The sequence below is a fragment of the Brachyhypopomus gauderio genome, chromosome 7 (genome assembly GCF_052324685.1).
Source record: "Brachyhypopomus gauderio isolate BG-103 chromosome 7, BGAUD_0.2, whole genome shotgun sequence".
NCBI classification, from domain to species: Eukaryota; Metazoa; Chordata; class Actinopteri; order Gymnotiformes; family Hypopomidae; genus Brachyhypopomus; species Brachyhypopomus gauderio.
Genome location: NC_135217.1, coordinates 23353068 through 23378840, shown reverse-complemented (window position 1 = coordinate 23378840; position 25773 = coordinate 23353068). Strand labels below are relative to the sequence as shown.

Genomic DNA, 25773 nt, shown 5'->3' with positions numbered 1-25773 from the left:
GTATGTTGTATGCTTCTTTCAGCATTTTTCTAGGTTATAATAACAAAATAATTTCTCGGAATGCATGAAGATTGTGCATTTATTTTATATACGTTTGTTTGATAACTTGCAGTGTATCGAGATATTCTGCTACTGTAGTTCCTCAAATCACCGGTGGAGGCTCTCACTATCGGGCAATAATTTTCAGGAACTTTGCGGCAACCTCTGAAACGGCATGAAGGCTAAAGGACAGAGATTGACCTTCCATCTACAAGTAAGCCTGTCATTAATACATGCTAAATGAGTTCACAACAATACCCACATTCCTCCTGAGCAATAAGACTCCTTGTGGCATTTTGTTAAAGGGTTAGCTTGCAAAACATCTATGCCGAGGCCTGGCACTTTAATTTTTACGTGGGCTACAGTCACGCCCCTATAAGGATTTAACTCAGGTAAAAAAAGATTGTGAAAACAAAATAGGCCGTTTGAACATAATCACGACACATGTTTCAGCATAGGGAGAAATCACTGGGTTAACTGGGTGATGTCGCAAATAAAGTAATACTGTTATTACTGCCTGCGCTGTGTGCTAGAACACGGGGCGTGTGTTCGTGACTCACAACCAGCGCCCTGACTCAGAAACGCGCACCTGAAAAAATCCATTTGCCATTTGACAGTAACATATCAGGAGGAGCAAACTGTGCGTGGACGTCAGGTAGTCCGTGGGAACACAGACTGTGAGTAGCCCGACACCGCACTCACAGACACGCACACAGGTTAGTTTAGACGTCGGTGATCCGAGAGAGTTAAGTAATCACAAACGTGCGCGCTGCGGGTCAGATGTCAATGGAGCGAGAGCGCGCCGGTCGGTAGCGCGCCGGTCGGTAGCGCGGTGACGAAGGAACCACATTCCCAAACCGACCCGGATAATCAGGGAAAAACATTTTCCGGAAGTTTACCGACACCTGTGGCCGTGCTTGTCGCAACATGGAAAGTTTTCATTTATCGCGGGGGGTCTTAATATCGCAGGAACGAGCGTGAGTCCGTGTTTCCAACTGCAGGTAACTCGTTTGGTACGGTCCAAAAGCCCCTTCAACCGCCCACCGCCGCCTGCGTGATACTTTATAACTTTTAGGTGCTTCAATGAAACGTGTAGGATTTCAAATGGCGTCTTTCGTGTCGAGCTGAAGTTCTAATGTAGTTTTCGTTGAACTCTTTTAATAATGCTAAGAGTAAGTCAGTAGTTGTATATAGAAGTGTGAATAGGAACACTTTTTGTGCGTTGTTCGGGATGTCAAACTGCTATCGTAGTAGTGTGGAGCGCCCTGTAGCCTACTGAACCGGAACGATTTAAAGGCGGGGTTCATTCGTAATAACAATAGTGAATCCAAGAATTGAGATCTCTCAAAACCAAAACGAAACCAGATGATACAAGAGTTGCAGGACGCCAGAGGAAAAGAGAAAAACGAAACGTATTACAGAGATCGTAACCAATTATTTGTACTAATGGTTATTCTACTTTATAATTTACTTTAAAAGTTTTTTTGTTTAATTTTACCATTCTAAACTAATACTGCTAATCCGGGTTTAAATGAGATGTAGTTTGACTTAACTTTCTTTCTTTTTTAACTTTTTTTTGGCTGCCTCCAGTTACTGTTGAATGCGCGTGGTTACCGTGAAGCTTACAGCCCTGAGTTGGGAACTGCTACAAGTGTCATCAGAATTTACGGTGCTGTTTAAGTTTTGAACAATTCAAGATCACAGCTACATGCTCCCTGTCAAAAGTAAAAAAAAGAAGTATAACTCTTAACCAGTTGTTTTGGAAACAGGAGGATGTCGAGTGGCAAGTATGTGCTATTTTCATTTCTGGATTGGTGTTGAGACCTGTCTTTCCAATTAAAAATAGTCCTGGTTTGGGTTTGGCCTTTTGCTCACATTGTGAGGCACTAAACTGTGTACAGATTCACAGAGATGTTTGCTGTTTACCGTTGTTACGTTTGAGCTATGATTGCAGAGGAGTGTGTGAATAGAGAAGGAGTGTGTGAATAGGGAAGGAGTGTGTGATTAGGTGAAGTCTAACAAGAATGTATGTTCGCAGTTTAATGCATTCAGAGATGAGTTATTATCCACAATGGCTCTGCGATTCTCATGACTCACGGGTAAGCCAACAGTGCCAATATCGGCGGTTTCAGAGGATTTTTCCCCACATGTAGTGACAAATAAAACAAGCAAATATGTGTGTCTGTGGAAATATTAGACAGGCTGGCCAAGCTGCTGGATCCAGTCTTGTTCCACAGAAAATATTGTCTCATCTTCATGGGAGCTGTTTCTCTTTTGTCCACAGTGGGCTAGCAAAGCGTTTTGAAGCAGCATCTCTTCCACCACAGCAGGGACGCAGAAGTAGGAAGCTGCCCATGTGTATTACACTTGAGCTACAGTTCAGGAGGATTCCCCATGCTTCCTTAACCAGATCTCTTCAGTTCACTATTTTGGAAAGGTCAATCAGCATAATTACAGGAACAGTGGATAATTGGCATCAGCGTTCCCCGATAGTTAATGGGATAATTGTGAGTGAGGCATGTAGAGAAGGGCTGATCTGTCCGGGCTTACTTGGCCAATTAGAGTTGTAGCACAGGAGATCCCTGTAGTCAAGCCAGCGCTAACGGTACATCCTGCTGCCGTGCTCCTTTGCATACCACACTGCAGTGGGCAATGTTCCTTTTTCCAGTGTAGTCAATGGTACACAGTTCAGTACCTTCAAACAGAGGGACTCGTACGAGACCCATAGACCATCCAGGGGGGTATGTTAAGGCATTCCAGGGCATTATCTAGCATTACTGCCATAGCAGGTGCAAAGAAATGAGAACTTCTTCCTCTTTCCTCTCATTCGCTAAAATGTACCTCACTTCATGTGAAAAAATTATAGGTCCAGTTCTAAACAGGATGTCAGTTAGTAGTTCAGCGGCCTAAGCTGCTAAATGTCCTATTATGCATGTTGCACGTTGGTAAGCAAAATGTCTCCTAAAAAAAAGAAAAAACAGCGGCCTGAAGGGTGCCGGCAACCCTAATAGGATTATCCCAGCTGGAGGTACTTCATCCATTCCACTGAGGAAGCAGGTCTTCATTTTATAGTACAGCCAGTTCTTATGTATTTTTGTTTTGATTTAATCATTCCATCAAAGCCTAACAAGGACGTCTTCAGCAGTCCCTTTATGCCCTGCCTAAGGTCTGTGTCCAGACCTGCTGCTCACTTTCCTCAGAATAGCAGAGTAACTTTTTAAGACATTTCTTGTGTGCCTCAACTTCATTTAAAATCTGAATGGATTTTTAAATTTTGGACCACTCTGCTATTCCAGAACTGAACTAAAAACCAAGACCCCTCTCACTGGGAAAATAATTTTCAAAAATAAACAGGTCTCTCTGAGCAAGAGTGGGAAGGGCTCAGTCAGCCTAAACATTAACTTCCAACGACCTGCTCAGGACATTTGCAAGTATAACAGTAAATGGAAAAAGTCTTTACTTCAGTTCATTTTGCCTTTAAAATATGTGCATACGGCAAGTTTCCCAGAGTTTGTGTGTTTTGTCACAGATACCTTTGAGGAGAATAAATATTATGAAACATGGTTAAAACATGCTGATCAGACTGTACACACCCTCTTGTACAATACAGATTCATTGCAAGAGGACGTATGGTTGAAGGTATATATTGACAATATTGAAATATAGGTTGAATTCATTGTCAACAAAGAGTGTGTGTATATATATATATATATATATATATATATATATATATATATATATATATATATATATATATATATATATATATATATATATATATTAGCTAGCTACGTGCTTTAGATCCTGACAATAATGTAAAGTTGTTCGCTCACTGTGGAACTTTAAGATGATCTGGCATCAACTGGCTCAAATAAGATAAAATCACACAGCATGAGTTGTAATGCCAAATGAAGCTGGAACTGATCCTCACTTCAGTGTCAAACACTAAGCTTAGCCTGCTTGGTATTGTTCAAGGTTTGAGAAACTTTTAACATGCAGAGCAACTTTGTATTTAATTTGTCCTGGACCCAGTTAAATATGAACATCAGCTATGCTCATTCCTTTGAATTGGACACAACTAGGATGCCAATCATACTCCCACCAGTCGCAGTCTGGTCTCAATTACCAATTTATTGATTACTGATCACTAATCACTCTCACTTGTTCCTTGTGCTTTGCATTAACCTCTATATGTACCATAGCCTAACAATTTCTACAGGCTTTGTGAGCCTCTTTTTCTTTCTTTACACTTTCCTTCTAACCTACACTCACACCTTGATCCTAATGTTTCAAAGATGTCACAATGCAAAGATAAATGAGCAGCGAGAAGGTGGAAAGGCAGCGGGAAGTACACCAGCTTCATGCCAGCATGAATCAGCTGATCAACTTTGTCTCTTTTGAGCCCCTCATCTGGCACCGATAGTCCAGCATACCCCTCGTCTGTGGATTTCCAGTCCTGCCACATTGCTATCCCAGTGTACAGTGGTGATCCTGAGGGGTGCGAGGGCTTGAAGTTCTGCACCCTGGAAGCTCCCACTCACTGCAATGAAAGGGTTCTCATAGATGTGTTCGACTTGGGACTGAGTGAAGCCATCCAAGTAGAACTCACTTGATGGGAGAAATCAAGATCCCTGGATAAGATCATGGACCAACCGAACCTCTATAACCATCTCCTGAAGGAGCCTTTCACGATCAGTTCCCTCCATTAACCTTGAGGGATTAAATAGCCTTTTGGTGAATTATCCCATTCCATTGCCCTTAATTCCACCCAGCCTAGAACAGTTTAAAGGCACTAGGTACTTCAGCAAACTAGTTTTGCACAGCACCTACAACCTGATGTTGAGTATATACTAGTGAATTCTTCAGGAGTTCCTGGGTAGATTTGTCATCGCTTATGTGGATAACTTTCTGGTCTACTTGCCTTCCCCACACCATAATGCCTGTGATAAACATCAGGTTGTTCATGGTATCCTGCACAGTAATTTGGAAGTGTGATTTATATCTGCATCAGGTTAGTTTCCTTGGCTACATTATCAGTGATGCATGTGTAGAGATATAGACCAGTAAGCTGGAGGAAGTGATTCGGTGACCCACACTCCAGAGGTGCTGTAACATACAGCACTTCCTGGGGTTGATGGATTTCTATAGGTCATTCTTGTAGGCATTTAGCTCCATGGTCAAGCCCCTTATCAACCTCTAGCAAACCTACAGTGGAGTGTGTTCACAGTACTTCACAGACTGCTTGCAACATATCAGTCTCTTGAGGCTGTTCATCATGGAGGTGGATACCTTGGACATAGAGGTGGAAATTGTGTTGTCAACATTTTGTGTTGAAGCTGGTGATGGTGTTCTCAAAAAAGGTCACACTGGAACTACAAAGTGGGTGACAATGAGCTGTTGGTAATCAAGGACTGAAGCCCAGGGTCAAAGCCTGATCAAAGGCTCGACTGGAAACTCCATGCTTGCTCATGGAAGTCTCAGGCCTTCACCTGAACAAATACCTCCCAGGGAACTGGTCACCCAGGACCCACACGCACCATCTCGGCGCATCTCAGCCTGCTACCCATGATCCTTCATGCAGCGTGATGTGGTGAAGCATGTGTGCATGGCGTGTACCCAGAACAAGAACCCTTACGCCCTTACATCTGGAGGTCCTACCTGCCCTGGGTAGAAAACACTGAGAAAATTCCCTGTGACACACAAACACAGTTCAGTTTATAAATATCATTTTGCAAACCCAAGGATATTTTACATTGGAAGGGGTCACCACCATCTACTAGCCAGAAGATCAAGTATGGATGGCCATAAAGGATGGTAGAAGAAGTACCTTCAGCAAGCTTCACCTCCGACATATTGGCCCATACAACTTCCAATGGAGTTTTAATGACATCATCTGCCAGGTGTCATCTGTGGGTAGCCAGGTGTTCCTTTCCTTTCATACATCTTCCCTGAAGCCAGCCATTCCAGGGTCCACTGGAAACTCTGCCACCATGGGATGTTGGACATGATCCTGCCTACACAGTCTATGTTCTGCTGGGCTTCAGGAGGTGAAGGCGCAGGATACAGTATCTGGTGGGCTTAGAGGGCCATGGGCCCGAAGAGAGAAACTGGGTGCCAGCCAATCAGATCATCGACTTTCATTTTTGTTAATACTTCTGCATTCCAACCTGAACTCGCACTTCACTCTCCTGTTGCAAAGATTTCTATGGATTTCTATACACAGTCTGCTGCTGTTATCAGTGCTGTTGCTGCATTGTCAAAATACATGCAGAACTGTTGACGTTTTGGCTTTGTGGGTCCATGCTAGGGTTGCAGCGGTAACCGGTTTCACGGTATACCACGGTATTAAAATGCACGGTTATCATATCGTGTGCGTTTGCTTATTACCGGTAAAAAGCAAGCCAGCGGAGAAACTGACCCGCGCATGCGCAACTCCGCTCCGGTTCAGCTACTCCGCACACAGCGGTGAGAATGGCAGAAAGTGCATCAGACTTAACACATTATTTAACAAAAAAAAGCTAAACTAAAATCAGCGGCGAAAATGACGTAATCGCGGTGGCTCCGCCCGGACATACTTGGTCTCGCGCGCTGTCGATTCGCGAGGTCGTGCACCTCTCGAATTTTGTAACTTTGCGCGCGCTGCGCCTCAGCGCAATGAACAAAGTCATGTTTGCAGGGTTCATACACCTTTATAAGGTGGAATTAAAGTACTTGTACGTAACTTTAAAGGTCCGTTTCAATATTTCCCAGCACCTTAAACTTAATTAAGTTAAATATTTATAAATTTACTCGAAATAATTCGCTTATTTAATCACATTATTTAATGGTTGTTTATTTCCAAAATGCCCAATCTTAACATCTTCACGTTCTCTCATGTTTCGTCCTGGAATTACAAGAGGCTCGTATTTGTTAACGTAAGACAAAAGAACTGTGCGGAGTCGCGAGCTACGGTCACTAGTGAAAGTATAAACCTAGCTTTTTAAGGTCCTTTCTTTCACTGGATGTGAAAGACGCCATTAATTTACATGCGTTCATTTTCAAATTCTAACGTGCCTGTTTTTGATATGTTAAAACCAGACTCGGTGTGAAAGCCTTAAAATAGAAATCTCTATTGTGAGGATCATGTCAGAAATAAATCCTCTCTTCCTGCAGTATCTGGTTATATTCTAACTTGGAAGTACAACGGACGTTTACAACAGTTGTTGATCAGACAGCGACCCCGGCTGAGTTTATCAGATATTAAATAATTTAAACTTAAATAATTGTACTGAAATCCATGATTTAGGTTTCTCTAATTTTGCAGTATTTATATAAACATGTGTACAGCTTATTTTTTTAAAGGACACATTTTGTATACAATAGTTCCAGGTTTCTACAATAAATAGTTAATTGAACAAAAATAACTTGTTGTAATTTCTTTAAGGGTCAGTGTATCTTTTAATAATATACAAACTAACTGTGATACCGTGATAACCGTGATACCGCGGTATTTTCTGAGACGGTTATCATACCGTGAAAATCTCATACCGTTGCAACCCTAGTCCATGCTAATATTGACTGACCTAGAACATGGGCTATTGTATGTAAATTTCAAAAATAACACAAAGGCGTGCTGCACAGAACATTAAAACCTAAGTCACTTCACATATAGCAGATTTACTAGCAACGTTAGTACTTCTGTTGCTAGAGAATTTAGATGAAAGGTGTCTGGACATGAATTTTATAAGGTTATTTATTTAGTATAATTGCATTGATCATTCAAGCTGGTTGTGTGTGTGTTGTGTGTGTGTGTGTGTTTATGTATTCTCCTTCACAGAGACACAGCTGAACCTGGCTGTTAATTCTTTGTATAGCTGTTCCAGCTATTATAATGGAGAACATTGACTGAGCACCAGGAATGCTATGCATGAGCAGGGCTATAAAATAATAAATTACAAGTACTATTGTTACCCTTCACATGAGGGTAAAACATTGTGTTCTTTCTGGAAAACAACATTAGCTGTGTTTGTAAGCATGATTGTAAGCATTACTAACTTGGTTATGACAATACAAATTAGTAACAATAATAACAGTGTTATAAAAACATACTTTCAAAATTAACAAAAAAAAAAAACTTCTTGAAAAGTATAAAAGTATAACACTTTTAAGTATTCTTTCACCCATAACTAGTTGTTAGGATTGGTACTTTACTCACAGTACATGTTTTGGGGAACTTCACCTCTATGGTGCTGTGTGTGCTTGTGAGATACAGTCATTTCTTTTTGTACTCGAGTCATCCCTGCTTGACTGGGCTTTAGCAGCTGTCACACTGCTGTAACAGAGACAGAGGTGCAACATGGCTGGACGTGATGGCCGGGTGCCTGTAAGGACGATGTTGCTTTGACAGCTCAACGGAGACATCATGCTGAGTAAACGTTGACGAGTGAATTTCTTACTGGTGATATCAGCATTCAGTATTCTGGCCATGCCTACGCAATTGTGCAGACTCCCCTGACCAGCTAGTGCCACCGTACAAGAGGAGTGGGAGTAGAGTAATAGTAGAGGAAGAGTATAGTGGGCATAGAGGAGGTGAATATTGTAAGTAGAATGGGAGTATTTAGTTATTCATGACTAACATTTTAAAAAGATTCCCCCCGATTTGTCTCCCTAATTTAGTTATAGCCAATTCCCATCAATTAGGTACTTCTGCCTTTTAAACTCACAACCAGGATGAGCGTTGTCAGTTGCTTCCTGCAAGCACATGCCACGAAACACCACAGTTTTACAAGGTGCGGTTAATGCGACATCTGAGCCGGTTTGATCCGTCCTGAGGATGCCACACCTCTGATGTACAACCTCATAAACACTCCTGATTGGCCAGTGTCGCTGTGATTGATGGTGGAGAGGACTATGCCTTCTCTCTGAGAGCATGGCTAATTTTGCTCTGTCAGCGTCACAGCTATGGATGGCCAGAGATTCATGATACCAAAAGAAAAATCAGAGAGGGCTGTGTTAACGTGGAAACACTCACTGTGCCACTTGTCTGAACTTTTCTTGTTTTACTGCTGCTACTGTCATACAGTAGATCCTGTCACATGAGAGAGAGATTCAGAATTGTAGTGAAGTACACAAGGTTTCCAGAGAAACAGGATGTTTTGGCCGGAGGTCCTTCATCGACTGCATGCAAAGTGCTTCTGAAATAGCAGGAAACAACCAGTTCATGGACCTCTGTTTGTCACGTCCCGTTTCTACGATTTTAAATATCTCTACATCTGTTACTACAGCTACTCACTTGAAATATTTGGATTAGTACGCTTATTTGAATGACCGCATAATGTATTGTTACAACCAGATTTGTAGTTTGGACAGCTGTTTGTATGTTGTGATGTAGCTGCTGTAACACAGCTGTTGAACTCTGGATGTGATTCCAGTTTTGTTTCAGTTTTTTTCTTCTTCACAGCTGTCATTGGATTATTAACCACGTTTGTTGCTCTTGTAACATGTTTAACAACAACAAAAAAAACCCACTTATTAGTCCAAAATAATAACAGTCAGAAATATTTATGAAATGTTTGTTTGTACATTTTTTAAAGTATTCATCTTTCTCTTTTTAGCTATAGCTGTGGCAGTGGACGTAACAGTTCTGACTGACTCTAGACTAATGGTTACGATGACTTGGACTGGTCAGATTAATGTTCTCCACCTGTCTCCCACCACCTCTGTTGTCATGTCTTTCTCAGTCTGGCCATGTTGTACTCTGAAAGACATTAGTGTGTTCAGGACTGCATTTTCTGGCCTTATTACTATCTCTCTAGATAGTAACGCATTCTTGCCCTGTCCTGTATTGAGAGGGTAGAAGACAGATACATTTGTAGAGAAAACAGAGCAGCGATATGTTTATGCTCATAAAGGAGGTGTGTAAGTTTGTATGAAAGCTGTGAAATACAAAATACACTTTAATAAGTCTTTAGAATAAGATTGATTGGATTTGTTCATTTAGATTAGTTCAGCTTTTTTTGCTTTGGCCTTGTAATGAAGATTTGCCATCCTATAAGGACTTTCAGACATGAAGTGAACCATTTTTGGTACAAAGATCACCTTCTACTCGAATAATAGAAACTTTGGGGCCAAAACAGCTTGACTCGTGATGTAACTAGCAGTGGTAAGCAAACAGTGAATTCTAAAATGTTTAAAATCCTGTCTGTTCACATTTGACCAAATAACCCAGGGCAAATATTAGACGCTGTGTCAAACGTGAGGAGTGGCCGTGTAGAACAGCAGTAGGGACCCAGTGAGCTGGGTCAGCAGCCATTTCTGACTGGTGTGGTCAAACGCACAAACGCAGGGCAACAGTGACTGTGTACTAGTCAGACAGAGGGAACTCCTGGTCCCCTGAGCTCAGCCGCCACGTTTGAAGAATTTATCTGTTTTTATTTTTCCGATTAGCACTGCCTGCAATGAATGTCGTCAGTGCACTGGGGAAACTAATCAGATTTATTGTGTTCTATTGCAATGTCTCACAGGATTTTGTTAAGCTGTTTCTGTCTACATCAATTTTATAATCCATGATTTATGTCTGTTGGACCTTGTGCATTCTGAAGCAATCATAACAATTATAGTAGTAAGCTTGGTGTTTATATATTAAAAGGCAGACAATCAGAAACATTTACTAGAGCACATGGCATAAAAGTACATCATCCGAGGTGTGAATCTTAACCACAGGAATGTCTGGAGGGATTCAACCAGCATCCCCCATGCTGCAATTAGTGGTCATGTGACTTGGTGATTTGCCTGGTCATGAGGGTCCAGAGCACTCCAGAAGAAGGCAACACTTTTATGCACGTTGAAAACATTCATCAGCCTAAAATCTCTGGATGTAAGAAGGCAGGATGAGAAAATGATCCATCACAATCATTTACTTTATTTTAGGCACTACTAGAATTTTCTTGTCTTTAGTGATATAGTTCCTATAGTTCCTATAGCTTTAATGTGTTTCATCCATGAAAATGTGCTGCAGTGACTGTGTGCAGAAATGTGAGGCATGTGGTGAGGTGTGTCTGCTGAGTGGGGTGAACCTGCTGTGCTCTCTGTCCTGGTAGGCCCATTCCAGTGAGGAGGATGACAGCAGCGTGGTGTGCCCTTGGAAACAAACTCACCTCTCTGGCTCTATCTGACCTTCCCAAGCACACGCACATGCCGCGAACTGACCTGCTGTGTGTGGTGCGTTTCCCAGACTACACAACACACACGTTCAACGTCAACGTGAGTACAAATTTTGTCTGACTGCATGTCAGGGAGAAGTGCGTGCGTACATGTTTGTGTGTGTGTGTGTGTGTGTGTGTGTGTGTGTGTGTGTGTGTCTGTGTGTGTGTGTCTGTGTGTGTGTGTGTGTGTGTGTGTGTGTGTGTGTGTGTGTGTGGCTGCACATATGGGGGGAGGGAGGGAGAGACCTTTAGTAACAGTTGGAGGCTGGAGGTAGATGCTAATGCCATTCTAGTGTATTCTACTCTGCACTACTCTGACCTTGGTTTGACTGTCTAAAACACACACACACACACACACACACACACACACACAGAAGGGCATTCTGCAGAAAATATTTCATGTTTTAACTTGAGCATCTTTTTTCATGGATAAAATGCTTCACACAAGTTATTCATTTGTTCTTAAATTCTTCTATTTAGATTAGATTATTATCTAAATTAAACTGCATGCACTCTCTCTCTCTCACATCATGTGTGTCTGTTATTTTTCTCTACAGAGAAACAATGCTGGACATGTCCTGTTTGACATGGCTTGTGAACGTCTGGGTATCATAGAGAAACACTATTTCAGCCTTCAGATTATTGAAGAGACCACTACTTCACCTGTACGTGTGCTTGTGTACCATACTGTTCTAGTCTAACCTGGGAACTGTTTGCCTTTAGAGGCCTTTAGCGTTGTGGTGCTGAATTTATGTTTCTGCTGTTGCTGATATTATTGTTGTCCTACTGATTTGTGGTCATATTGATCATCTTGTATTTCAGAGGTGGCTGGACCCCAACAAACCTTTCAAAAAGCAGGTTAAAGGTGAGGACATTGCAAACCCAAATAAACGAACACATCCACAATATTGTGGACTTCTGAAATGTGAACTTAAAAAAACTAATTTATGTCTACATACATTTATTCGTACATTCACATTAACACAGGTGGTTTTCAGTCCACACTTCTAAATACATTAGGCAGCATGAACATGAAGATAAAAGATACTCAACCTTTTCTTTCCCTTTCTTATATATATATAAGGTCTGGTATTCTTCATTGTGAAGATAAAACAGCACAGAACAATTTTTCTCCAGCGATTTTGCAGTCAGTAAATTGCCAAACATGCTTTTATAGTAGAAATTGCCAAACATGCTTTTTTAGTAGAAGGCAGCTAGTGTTTGATCAGTAAAGACTTGTCAATGTCACCCACTTTTATATACAACTCATTTTGAGGCCTGACCCACATTTTAATTAACATAAAAATCTCAGATGGTTAGCAAGAAGCCCTCTTTAAAATCTGGGAATGAGTGTTCTTATGAAATGTATTATTTCTTCAGGCACAATAAAGGCTCAGGAATTACCAGAGTGACAAAAACTCCCAAACCCTGGTAACAAAACTCTGAATGTCTTTGCCAGTGTGACGAAGTCTCAGCTTGGCTCTGAGCCTCAGAGCCAGACACCAGCTGACGCTGAGCACTGATGACACACTAAACCATGTGCTCGCTCAAAGCAAGCGTCAGAGGAACCACGCAGAAACACATCGAGAAGATAGACTCATGTAGAAACCACATGCATTCACAAACTACACATGCAGAAACTACACGGGTGCAGAAACTACACGGGTGCAGAACACTCAGAAGGAATGTGAGCTTGCCCATGCATGAGTGCAAGGAATTCCTGCTTCCTGGCTCACCCCTTGCTGTGTTGTAGTATTGTAAATAACTCTCCTGTCTACAGTAGTATCTCTCCAGACTACAACAGTGACTGTCCAGTCTAAACAGTGTCTTTCCAGAAGCTAAATGGTCATTGCTTGCAGATTTAATTTTGATTTTTATTAAGAAAAATTTGACCATTTAAAAATACATTTTGATTATTCAATGCTGGCAAAATGTGACATTTTCACGTTATTTATTTCTAATTAAGTAACCTGCAGAGTTAACACATGTAGTGTTTATAATTAGAATGAGAAGAATTAGAGTTTTTTTTCCGTCTGCATTAATGTTGCCCATTATCTTGTTGTTTGACATCCGGGGATTGATTTAATGACCACACTGTCCTACACGACAGGACTGTTTGCTTCAGCTTTTAGTGAATTCTGTTGGCTGTGAATCTGCACTTCCTCTAAAACAGTCTGATGAATTGCACTGGCCAAAAAGTAATAATGTGTGTTTAGTAAATTACAGTTACATACAAATGCTGTTGGAGGTAATTCCTTATCTTAAAATATCTCTCTTTCTCTTCCTCTCCTGCTCTCTTTCTCTTTCTCTCTCTCTCCTCCTGTCCCTGTTTGCCTCTGTCTCTCCTCCTGTCCCTATCTCTCCTGTCACTGTCTCCCTCTCTCTCCTCCTGTCCCTGTCTCTCTCTCTCTCTCTCTCTCTCTCTCTCCCTCTCTCTCTCTCTCTCAGGTACAGCTCCATTCTATTTACTATTCAGAGTGCGGTTCTTCATCTCTGACCCAAACTCTCTTCAGCATGAACAGACCAGGTGTGTGTGTGTGTGTGTGTGTGTGTGCGTGTGTGTGTTTGCATCATGCATGAGTGTGCACATGCATGAGTGTCTGTCCACGTGAGGGTGTGTGTGTGTATGAGTATGTATGTGTGTGTGTTGTATGGTGTTAAAGGCACTAACTTAAGTTTTATGTCTTTTTCTCTGTAGGCACTTCTATTTTTTGCAAATAAAGAAAGATCTTCGTGAGGGCAGGTAACCCCTCTGCCATTTTACTGTCCAGTAAACTACAGTGCACAAATAATTGGACTCGCTCTAGAAAACTCAAATAATCCAATTACTCCATAAAACACAATCCAATTCACTGTAGACAGCTCAAATAATTGGACTTTTAATTAAAGCTCCTGTGTGACAAAGTTCATCTGATTAACATGAGAATAAACTGATTTTCACCATAATCTTTGAGCCCCCCCCCCCTTATTAAAAGTTTTAATGTATCTGGTTTTATTGGTTTGGCAATGTGACCTTCTCAGAATCTGCTCATATATTGGAACCATGTTTCAGGGATTTAAATACAGTGAGCCACATACCAAAACAGTAAACACACTGTGCCACACCATATGAGTGACACAGTATTTAAGTCCAATTCATAAAGTCGCTGTGGCAGTAATTAGCGTACAGGTGTAAACTTATCACTGGTCAATTCACAGGTTCCCAATGTCAAAGTCAATCAAAATCAAAATGTAAATGTGGTCATGCACATTAATAAAGATCTACACCACGAAGACTGACTACCCCAGACACCATGTCACTGTAGGTGCCCTGAGAGTTGTGCTGTTTTATATGCTGGGTTTATAGCAGAGTGACACCGTGGGGGGGGGGGGGGGGGGGGGGGGGGGGGGGGCATGGTGTAGCCGCCTTAGCCAGACAGGTGCGGTGTTTAATTCTGTGTCCTTCACATGCAGGTTAAAGTGTCCGTTAAGCTCTGCTGTGGTGCTGGCGTCTTATGCTGTTCAGTGTGAGTTTGCTGTCTCTGACACATATACATATTCATTTTACTCAGTACTGAGTACTGAATTGGCAGGATTAGTAGTTCTGAGTTTTAAAGCCCATGAAAGGGGACCGTGCTGACAGTTAATTGGTGGAACTCTTTCTGTGCGACTGACAGCGGAGTTTGGAGACTATGTCTCAGAGACGCCTCCTGGATATCTCAGCCATGTCCATTTCCTTCCTGATCAGGACGAGGACTTCCTTTTCAAAGTGGAATCACTGCATCCTCAGCACAGGTGAGTGCAGGTACACACAACACACACACCTACACATACCCACCCATACACACCTCTAAATACACATATACACCCAGTATTACTGACATCATGTTTATCTTGGTGTGTTCATATAATATGTAGGTTTTTGTAATAACTTGCACGTGTGAGAGAAAGTGAAAGCAGAACTGAGTGCCTAAACTTGTGTGTGTGTGTGTGTGTGTGTGTGTGTGTGTGTGTGTGTGTGTGTGTGTGTGTGTGTGTCTGTGTGTGTGTGTCTGTGTGTGTGTGTGTCTGTGTGTGTGTGTGTGTGTGTGTGTGTGTCTGTGTGTGTGTGTGTGTGTGTGTGTATCTGTGTGTGTGTGTGTGTGTGTGTGTGTGTGTGTGTGTGTGTGTGTGTGTGTGTGTGTGTGTGTATCTGTGTATCTGTGTGTCTGTGTGTGTGTGTGTGTGTGTGTGTGTGTGTGTGTGTGTGTGTGTGTGTGTGTGTCTGTGTGTTCCAGAGGTCTGTCTCAAAGTGAGGCAGAGCTGTGTTACCTGAACACAGCAAGGATGTTAGACATGTATGGAGTGGAGCTTCACTGCGCCAGGGTAACCCAGTTCTCCCCACCCCTCACCTGCAAGCACTCAGAGATGAACTACATTGTTTTTAACTACAGTGTTTTTTTTTTTACAGTGCTTTTGTGTCTTTAGATAAGGACTACAGTGCTTTAAGTGTGATTAGATCAGGACTACAGTGCTTTTGTGTCTTTAGATAAGGACTACATTGATTTAAGTGTGATTAGATCAAAAACAGTGGTTTTGATTAGATCAGGACTAGAGTGCTGTAGTATCTTTGTCCAGTAGTATCAGTAGTATCAGTAGTTTGCCCTCTGTAGGATTACATACTCTACACTCTACATAATACAGTGCAGTAAGTGCTGTTGTACATGATTGGTTATAATGTAACTTATCACCTGTTCTCCTCAGGATGCCAATAGCTCCTCCCTCTGGGTGGGCATTGCATCGGGAGGCGTGGCCATATTTTGTAATATGGTTTGCTCCAGTTTTTTCCCCTGGTGAGTTTGTGTGTAGCAGGTGCTCGTGTTTGGCACTGCATTAGATGCTGCGCTTCACCACAGAGGGTCCACTGATGTGATTACAGCCAATAGATAAAACGTGGTATATAATGATAAATGGATGTGATGAAAAGAACATGAAATCAGATTTCTGATGAAAGAATACGATATCAGACATCAGGTTCTCATAAAGGAATATATCAGATGTAGTGTTTTGTCTACATAATTGATATCAGATGTCAGGTTCTGTCTCTTATAATGTCTTAGAATGTGATATCAGACGTCAGGTTGCTCATCTGATAAATCTGATGAACACATATAAATCATCCCGTCGTGCAAATCAGAGGATCAGTTGCACAATATCCTGCTGTTTTCATTGAGGAGTTTTTCTCCTATGAGACCCATTACCTTGATATGGTTTCATCGAGTAAATGTGAAGGTTTTTTTTCCCAGCCAATACATTATGTAAGCAGACAGAATACAAAACGCTCAAGGTGCCAAATGTTCGCTGTCTTAGCATCTGCTAAAGTAGAATGAGATCTTCCCGATGCTTCTGTGCTCAAAGTTCAGCTCCCATATGTGAAACAATGCTCAAACAAACAGGAATCAAGTAATTGCACCTCTTATTGTGAAAGGTTAACATGTGAGCATAAAAAAGATTTAGGACTTTTTACATCTTATTTATTTTATACTGAGTCAACAGTTGTGTTAAAAAAATCACCTTTTGTAGACACCATTAGTTATGTTTTCTGGTTTTGTCACTTAATTTATTCTCAGGATAAACATCATCAAAATTTCATTCAAAAGAAAAAGATTCTTCATCCACCTTCGGCGGAAACATGTAAGTTTAACAGAGTCTGTTAAGTGACTTTTCACACAGCCACTGTGGTGGTTCCCTGACTGGAAGGTTCTCATGCTGGGCATGTGTGGTTCACGTGTGGTTCATGTGTGGTTCACGTGTGGTTCACGTGTGGTCACTGTCCTGCAGGGGGAGGGGGGTCAGCAGGTGGTGGCTGTTTGCTTGTCCTGTTCTCGTTCCTGTAAGAACCTCTGGAGATCCTGTGTGGACCACCACACTTTCTACAACAGAAGGAGTTCGGTCACCAATTCAAGGTAGGTCGTCCAACATGCAGGACCAATTGCTCCTCAGTTCCATTCCAGCATGCCTCTGAATTACACCAACAACTGTATGTGTGTATGTGTGTGTGTGTGTGTGTGTGTGTGTGTGTGTGTGTGTGTGTGTGTGTGTGTGTGTGTGTGTGTGTGTGTTGAAGATCTGTCCCTCTCTATCGGAAGCTGGTAGGTGGTGAAGTGGAGTGGAACCCTATAATAAAATCTCTCTCTACTGAACACTTGGAAACCAAGAGTCTGCCCTCAAGATCACCCCCCAGTACCCCAAACTGGTACTGCACATACACACCTACCCAACACCTACCCACCCACGTACTCTCACACACATGCACACATATTAAACCCAACACTCATCACCAAAGTGGCTTTAACAGGAATTTAGCTGGAAAGTTTGAAGGTGTGAGTGATCCTCCTTCTGTGGTGGGAGGTGTGAGTAAGTGATCTTCCTTCTGTGGTGGGAGGTGTGAGTGATCCTCCTTCTGTGGTGGGAGGTGTGAGTGAGTGATCCTCCTTCTGTGGTGGGAGGTGTGAGTGAGTGATCCTCCTTCTGTGGTGGGAGGTGTGAGTGAGTGATCCTCCTTCTGTGGTGGGAGGTGTGAGTAAGTGATCCTCCTTCTGTGGTGGGAGGTGTGAGTGATCCTCCTTCTGTGGTGGGAGGTGTGAGTAAGTGATCCTCCTTCTGTGGTGGGAGGTGTGAGTAAGTGATCCTCCTTCTGTGGTGGGAGGTGTGAGTAAGTGATCCTCCTTCTGTGGTGGGAGGTGTGAGTGAGTGATCCTCCTTCTGTGGTGGGAGGTGTGAGTGATCCTCCTTCTGTGGTGGGAGGTGTGAGTAAGTGATCCTCCTTCTGTGGTGGGAGGTGTGAGTGAGTGATCCTCCTTCTGTGGTGGGAGGTGTGAGTGATCCTCCTTCTGTGTTGGGAGGTGTGAGTGATCCTCCTTCTGTGGTCAGAGGTGTGAGTGATCCTCCTTCTGTGGTCAGAGGTGTGAGTGATCCTCCTTCTGTGGTGGGAGGTGTGAGTGATCCTCCTTCTGTGGTGGGAGGTGTGAGTGATCCTCCTTCTGTGGTGGGAGGTGTGAGTGATCCTCCTTCTGTGGTGGGAGGTGTGAGTGATCCTCCTTCTGTGTTGGGAGGTGTGAGTGATCCTCCTTCTGTGGTGGGAGGTGTGAGTGATCCTCCTTCTGTGGTGGGAGGTGTGAGTGATCCTCCTTCTGTGGTGGGAGGTGTGAGGGATCATCTCTGCGTGAGTGGAGGTGTGAGTGATCTTCCCTGCATGGGTGGAGATGTGAGTGATCCTCCCTGTGTTCCAGGCGGAGTCCTCGTTTACGGCATGACGTTCATAAGCCACGCCCATCCTCTGTGGACAACCTGACCAATGAGATGACTTATATTACTGAGAGTGAAGATGTGTTCTACACTTACAGGTAAACAAGTCTGTGCATCTTTGCTCAGTGAACATAATACTGTATAACCGAGCACAAACACATATACACACGTCTAGATGTAATTCAGCTGCTCCAGACCAGTGGGGAACCGTCAGGGCCCTCTACGCCCTCTCAGAGGGCCTAAAATATTCTTAAAACATTATATATATAATTATCCAATTTTATTTTATCTACTTACAGTTTTACAATCGACATCTAAACAATTACAAAAATATAAGCAAATAAAATATTCAACCGTGTCTATTCAATCTGTGTTGGAAGGTGAGGGGTTAAGCGGAAGCCTGTGAGCCTGTGTCTCCCCCTATCAGGACTGTGATGGCCGCTGTTCGTTTACAGAGGGCCTGGCAGTTATAATTCAGCGCAATACCAGTTTCAAATGACAGTAAAATTGACCAATCATATCTTCCCTCTTAGTGGGCGGGCTTAACTGTATGATAATTTCCGCCCGCTGTGGCGACGCTAGCTGTCGTTAGCCTACCGCCGCTAGCCAGTTTCAATTCGGCCCTTTGACGTCCTCATTTACATATTCCGCTTGCGAGAACCACGGAGCTGTGAAACCTTATTTTGTTTGGAAACTTATTTTGCTTAACAAGTTATCTAGTACAAATGTTATTTGAACGCACTACATGCGTTTCTAAAGCTATACTGTCGGTTTTTTCTTTATTCTTTAGTGCAGTTTATTAAGAGAAGAAAAAAAATCAGGGGGGGGGGGGGGTGTAGCGGGCCCAGGTTTAATGGTCACGGTTCGCTACTGCTCCAGACTGTGTACAGCACGTAACAAATATGTTTACCGAAGGAAAGTGCCAGAGGATGAGAAGAGCGGCAGTGTTTCGTCCCACACTGATGACATCACAGGGGAAGAGGATGACTGGCATGTCTGGGAGAAGGTGGGTGTATACTATGGTGTGACAAAAATGATCAAAATCGTGTTTAATGCTGCTGCAGCTTCTCGTACACTGAGACCCTTTTCAGCAAATGGAGAGACCAAGCCAACTGCTACACTGCTCACCTTCAACAGTACTGCCAGTGTTTTACAGTGCTGCCATGGTTCAACAGTGCTGCCAATGTTTTACAGTGCTGCCATGGTTCAACTGTGCTGCCAGTGTTTTACAGTGCTGCCATGGTTCAACTGTGCTGCCAGTGTTTTACAGTGCTGCCATGGTTCAACTGTGCTGCCAATGTTTTACAGTACTGCCATGGTTCAACAGTGCTGCCAATGTTTTACAGTGCTGCCATGGTTCAACTGTGCTGCCAGTGTTTTACAGTGCTGCCATGGTTCAACTGTGCTGCCAATGTTTTACAGTACTGCCATGGTTCAACAGTGCTGCCAATGTTTTACAGTGCTGCCATGGTTCAACTGTGCTGCCAGTGTTTTACAGTGCTGCCATGGTTCAACGGTGCTGCCAATGTTTTACAGTACTGCCATGGTTCAACAGTGCTGCCAATGTTTTACAGTACTGCCATGGTTCAACAGTGCTGCCAGTGTTTTACAGTGCTGCCATGGTTCAACAGTGCTGCAAGTGTTTTATAGTACGGCCAGTGAGCAACAGTCAAGCAAACCAAATCGTGTATCTCTGATCTTGATTAGTGAAGACCTCAGTCTGTCATTCTGTCCATGAGAACAAAGCTGAAGGCTGTAAAGTGACGTGCACTTAGTTGAACCATGTTCCAGATTTGTAACTGGTCTTACTGGTCTTTTCATAAGTGATCTTAACACAAACTACAATGTTGTTAATTATGTTTGTTTGTGTGTGTGTGTGTGTGTGTGTGTGTGTGTGTTTTACATTAGAACATGGAAGCTGATGGGGAGCTATTGCTAGTGAGAATCAGCCCAGACCAGGATGGCAAGTTTGGATTTAATGTCAAAGTGAGTGTAGCTAGTGTGTGTGTGTGTGCGCGCGTGCGTGTGCACATGTGTGTAGGACTCAATGAGTTTGAATGGTCAGTTTACATATGTGTGTGTCTTAATTCATGAAATGATATGATCTTGATGTTCTCGTAGGGAGGAGTGGATCAGAAGATGCCTTTGGTCATTTCTCAAGTGAATCTTAACTCCCCGGTACGAGCCTCAGAGCATGTTTGTGAGAGCATGTGCTAGTGTGTCCATACATGTACATCAGTGTGTGTGTGTGTGCGCGTGTGTGTGTGCGTGCGTGCGTGCGTGTGTGTTGTCATGCATGTGCATGTTCACCATGGCCTCTCATCTTCAGGCTGGTCGCAGTGTTCCTGCCTTGCTGGAGGGAGACCAGATTTTGCTGATAAATGGCCGTGACATTTCAGAACACACACATCAGCAGGTGGTCATGTTCATCAAAGCTAGCAGAGAGTCCCACAGCCAGGAGCTAGCCCTGCTCGTCCGCCGGAAGGGTGAGCACCTCCACCCCGCAGATGGGCAGGCAGACCGATCCATTCACAGTCCGGGCCGGTTCTCACTTGCAGCCCTCTGTGTTTCGCTTTCATGGGGCCTTCACTGTGGCTTTGTAGTTGGCAGCACCTAGAACATGTAGGCTGTATCTGTGTAGTGGGTCAGCAGACAGGTGAGTGTGCTGTCTGTGTAGTGGGTCAGCAGACAGGTGAGTGTGCTGTCTGTGTAGTGGGTCAGCAGACAGGTGAGTGTGCTGTCAGTGTATTGGGTCAGCAGACAGGTGAGTGTGCTGTCTGTGTAGTGGATCAGCAGACAGGTGAGTGTGCTGTCTGTGTAGTGGATCAGTAGACAGGTGAGTGTGCTGTCTGTGTATTGGGTCAGCAGACAGGTTAGTGTGTTGTCTGTGTATTGGGTCAGCAGACATGTGAGTGTGTTGTCTGTGTATTGGGTCAGCAGACAGGTGAGTGTGTTGTCTGTGTATTGGGTCAGCAGACAGGTGAGTGTGCTGTCTGTGTAGTGGATCAGCAGACAGGTGAGTGTGCTGTCAGTGTATTGAGTCAGCAGACAGGTGAGTGTGCTGTCTGTGTATTGGGTCAGCAGACAGGTTAGTGTGTTGTCTGTGTATTGGGTCAGCAGACATGTGAGTGTGTTGTCTGTGTATTGGGTCAGCAGACATGTGAGTGTGTTGTCTGTGTATTGGGTCAGCAGACAGGTGAGTGTGTTGTCTGTGTATTGGGTCAGCAGACAGGTGAGTGTGCTGTCTGTGTAGTGGATCAGCAGACAGGTGAGTGTGCTGAATCTGTGTAGTGGGTCAGCAGACAGGTGAGTGTGCTGTCTGTGTAGTGGGTCAGCAGACAGGTGAGTGTGCTGTCAGTGTATTGGGTCAGCAGACAGGTGAGTGTGCTGTCTGTGTAGTGGATCAGCAGACAGGTGAGTGTGCTGTCTGTGTAGTGGATCAGCAGACAGGTGAGTGTGCTGTCTGTGTATTGGGTCAGCAGACAGGTTAGTGTGTTGTCTGTGTATTGGGTCAGCAGACATGTGAGTGTGTTGTCTGTGTATTGGGTCAGCAGACAGGTGAGTGTGTTGTCTGTGTATTGGGTCAGCAGACAGGTGAGTGTGCTGTCTGTGTAGTGGATCAGCAGACAGGTGAGTGTGCTGTCAGTGTATTGAGTCAGCAGACAGGTGAGTGTGCTGTCTGTGTATTGGGTCAGCAGACAGGTGAGTGTGCTGAATCTGTGTAGTGGGTCAGCAGACAGGTGAGTGTGCTGTCTGTGTAGTGGGTCAGCAGACAGGTGAGTGTGCTGTCTGTGTAGTGGGTCAGCAGACAGGTGAGTGTGCTGTCTGTGTAGTGGGTCAGCAGACAGTTGAGTGTGCTGTCTGTCTAGTGGATCAGCAGACAGTTGAGTGTGCTGTCTGTCTAGTGGATCAGCAGACAGTTGAGTGTGCTGTCTGTCTAGTGGATCAGCAGACAGGTGAGTGTGTTGTCTGTGTATTGGGTCAGCAGACAGGTGAGTGTGTTGTCTGTGTATTGGGTCAGCAGACAGGTGAGTGTGCTGTCTGTAGTGGATCAGCAGACAGGTGAGTGTGCTGTCAGTGTATTGAGTCAGCAGACAGGTGAGTGTGCTGTCTGTGCAGTGGATCAGTACACAGGTGGATTCACATATTTGGTATTGCACTTATCATCTGATTTGGAGTGTAAGCTTATTTTGCACTTCTTCTAGGTATCAGCATTGATTCCTGTGTTTTAGCAGTATTGTAGTTCAGCAGTACTGGCTGAGGTACATCCTACAAATAGATGATAAAGCACTTTTCTGAGTTGCCCTGGAAAAGAGTGTCTGCTAAATGCCGAAAATGTAAATGTAAAATGTAAATAAATGAGCAATACTGTCTGCATACTGGACCAGCAGACAGGTGAACGTGCAGTGTTGTCTGCGCCCAGGTGTGTCCGTGCGAGCAGAGACTATGGTGCAGGTCTCGGGCCCCAGCCTGCAGGACGAAACACAACCACCTCCCAGTCACCCAAGCGGAGAGACGCTAGAGGACACCATGAACCGCCTGGAAAGGGCACTGCTCTCTGGCACTCTGCTGATGCAGTTTGAGGTGTGTGTGTGTGTGTGTGTGTGTGTGTGTGTGTGTGTGTGTGTTTTGTGCAGGGTAATGCATGTCCAACTGAAGCATTTTGGTGGGTTTGGTGATGTGTGTGTGTGTGTGTGTGTGTGTGTGTGTGTGTGTGTGTGTGTGTGTGTGTGTGTGTGTGTGTGTGTTTTCATGCTCACAGAAGTTGTGCAGGAAGAAAGCTGGACTGTTAATATCTTGTGCAAAGCTGCCTCAGAACATGGACAAGAATCGCTACAAAGACGTGTTGCCATGTAAGTTCCATTCTGGTGGAGTCACCAGCGACTCAGCTGCTGCTCCCCTACCCCATAAACGAAACGTCAGCCTGCAGCACAGCGAGAAGGTTCTTCAAGCCATTATCATTACAACTGGTTTGTCATTAACTGCTTGTGGTATTGGTAGTAATGGTGCATTCCATTGATCATGGCATGTGTACATGTATTTTCTGTATCAAAGCTTGAATGTCTTCATTGTTGGCTGATTACAAGACAGCTGTGTTATTAATGCCTGTAGCTAAGCTAGCAGATAGCAAGGGATTATGATTAAGGTTGAATGTTTCGTTTCATTCTGTATAAGCTTAGAATTTGGAGTAAGATATAGTGGCATGTAGAGAAATATTTGAAGAGGGATATAATCCCCAAATCTCCACTTCCTCGTTCTGAATCTGGTCTTTAATGCTCCTTTTAGATGACATCACCAGGGTGGTGCTGCAGGCGGAGGAAGATAATTACGTCAATGCCAGTCATGTGAAGGCTAGTACACACACACACACACACACACACGCGCGCACACTCACACACACACACGCGCGCACACACACACACACACACACACACACGCACACACACACACACGCACACGCACGCACACACACGCAACCACACTCACACAAATACATAAATCCTCAGGATCACACGTACAAGCACACAAAATGCACACAGAAGCACAAATACACACACACACAGAGCAACAAACACAGAGATGCGCACAGAGAAACACAAATACACAGAAGCACATTCTGCCGAGACGCATGTCCTTGTTGGCGATTTTCTCTTTCTCTTTGACGGAGTGAAGTCTGTCCATCCCGTCTGTTCTTGCGGCTTGTTCCGGCTGTAATTGGTGTGCTGAGTTTGACAAGAATTCCTGCGAGCAGCACGCAGCTGACCCGGGTGCACATGCCTCTCAGTGGACTGAGCACCTCGGGTTGAGAATGTCTAGTTGAGCATCCTGGATATGATCTCTCTGACGCTTGCTTCGAGCTTGAGTTTCCCCCAGAGTCTTCTAGCACAACAATCATGGCCTAGTGGTAGAGCCAGAAGGGAATGGGGTGGCATGAAAATATTATGATTATATCATATCCTATTATGATATCAGTAACCGAAATCATCACACTTTTCAGTATTATCATGGTATTATATACAAAGTGAGCCTCTTGCATTGCTTTATAATATTTAAAAGTTAACAGCCAATCTAGGCAGGTAGACAAGGTGCCAACAACCACAAGGTCATGGGTTCAATTCCCAGGGAAATTATGGTAATTTGAAGGTAGCCAGTAACAATTGAAATAAATAGAAAATTATAACCAGCACTGTTGCTATTTACTGTTCAGATTCTAACACCAGGAGAACAGTGTACATCTCACATACGCATCATGTACGCCTCACAACGCACAATTAACAACAAAATTGACCCAGCCGAACGAAAAACAAACCAAATGCACATGTGAAGGCAACATTGCTGGGTCTTTTTAAACAGATGATCATTTACAATTATCTGAATTGTTAAAAGTTAAAACCATTAACTCTCCAGCCCTTGATGGGGCACGATGGAAAGACTGGAGAACGTTTGTACTGAGGCCTGTAAACAGTCGGGGACGTAAGGCCAGAGGCGGACGAAGTACTCAATTTCATTACTTGAGTCAAAGTACAGATACCACTGGTCAAATGCTACTCCGATACAAGTGAAAGTTGCATGTTCAAAATCTTACTTAAGTGAAAGTACTGAAGTACTTGCTTTTAAAAATACTTAAGTATTAAAGTACACCTTCCGTCACATTTGTAAAAAAGTTATAGTTTAAAAGTATTATACATCCTACCAAATCCTCTTTGGGCATAATATTCATACAGTCTTTGATAATAATCCATAAGGCATATTCCAATGATGTACATCATTCAGGTAGTGGTAGCAGAAAAGTTTAACCTACAGTTACAGCTACAGTTTTGAGATCTTGCCACAAATTCTCAATTGGGTTTAGGTCTGGACTTTGACTGGGCCATTCTAACACATGAATATTCTTTTTTTTAAACCACTCCATTGTAGCTCTGGCTTTATGTTTAGGGTCGTTGTCCTGCTGGAAGGTGAACCTCCGCCCCAGTCTCAAATCTTTTGCTGACTCCAACAGGTTTTCTTCCAAGATTGCCCTGTATTTGGCTCCATCCATCTTCCCATCAACTTTGACCAACTTCCCGGTCCCTGCTGAAGAGAAGCACCCCCAGAGCATGATGCTGCCACCACCATATTTGACAGTGGGGATGGTGTTTGCAGAGTGATGTGCAGTGTTCTTTCTCCGCCACACATAGCGTTTTGCATTGTGGCCAAAAAGTTCGATTTTGGTCTCGTCTGACCAAAGCACCTTCTTCCACATGTTTGCTGTGTCCTCAACATGGCTTCTGGCAAACTGCAAACG

At 43.5% G+C, this 25773-nt stretch overlaps 1 protein-coding gene across 6 annotated transcripts in view; it reads left to right on the top strand.

The window, feature by feature from the left end:
• The window catches only part of ptpn3 (protein tyrosine phosphatase non-receptor type 3), a 34275-nt gene continuing 8502 nt past the window's right edge, over window positions 1–25773 (top strand). The window contains exons 1-22 of one of the 6 annotated variants that reach the window (XM_077012713.1): window positions 1–253; window positions 657–716; window positions 11118–11280; window positions 11780–11887; window positions 12045–12087; window positions 13671–13749; window positions 13921–13965; window positions 14676–14728; window positions 14879–14996; window positions 15479–15566; window positions 15945–16033; window positions 16811–16874; window positions 17022–17146; window positions 17308–17436; window positions 18473–18586; window positions 19404–19494; window positions 20397–20474; window positions 20610–20666; window positions 20818–20974; window positions 22912–23072; window positions 23251–23341; window positions 23775–23839. In XM_077012713.1, the coding sequence (XP_076868828.1) occupies window positions 11137–11280; window positions 11780–11887; window positions 12045–12087; window positions 13671–13749; window positions 13921–13965; window positions 14676–14728; window positions 14879–14996; window positions 15479–15566; window positions 15945–16033; window positions 16811–16874; window positions 17022–17146; window positions 17308–17436; window positions 18473–18586; window positions 19404–19494; window positions 20397–20474; window positions 20610–20666; window positions 20818–20974; window positions 22912–23072; window positions 23251–23341; window positions 23775–23839 (1899 nt within the window). In that variant the 5' untranslated portion in view covers window positions 1–253; window positions 657–716; window positions 11118–11136. Of the gene's footprint in view, window positions 254–500; window positions 717–828; window positions 1053–1105; window positions 1827–11117; window positions 11281–11779; window positions 11888–12044; window positions 12088–13670; window positions 13750–13920; window positions 13966–14675; window positions 14729–14878; window positions 14997–15478; window positions 15567–15944; window positions 16034–16810; window positions 16875–17021; window positions 17147–17307; window positions 17437–18472; window positions 18587–19403; window positions 19495–20396; window positions 20475–20609; window positions 20667–20817; window positions 20975–22911; window positions 23073–23250; window positions 23342–23774; window positions 23840–25773 lie in introns of those variants that run through there. The other 5 variants (XM_077012714.1, XM_077012712.1, XM_077012710.1 and 2 more) reach the window with 5 other exon arrangements.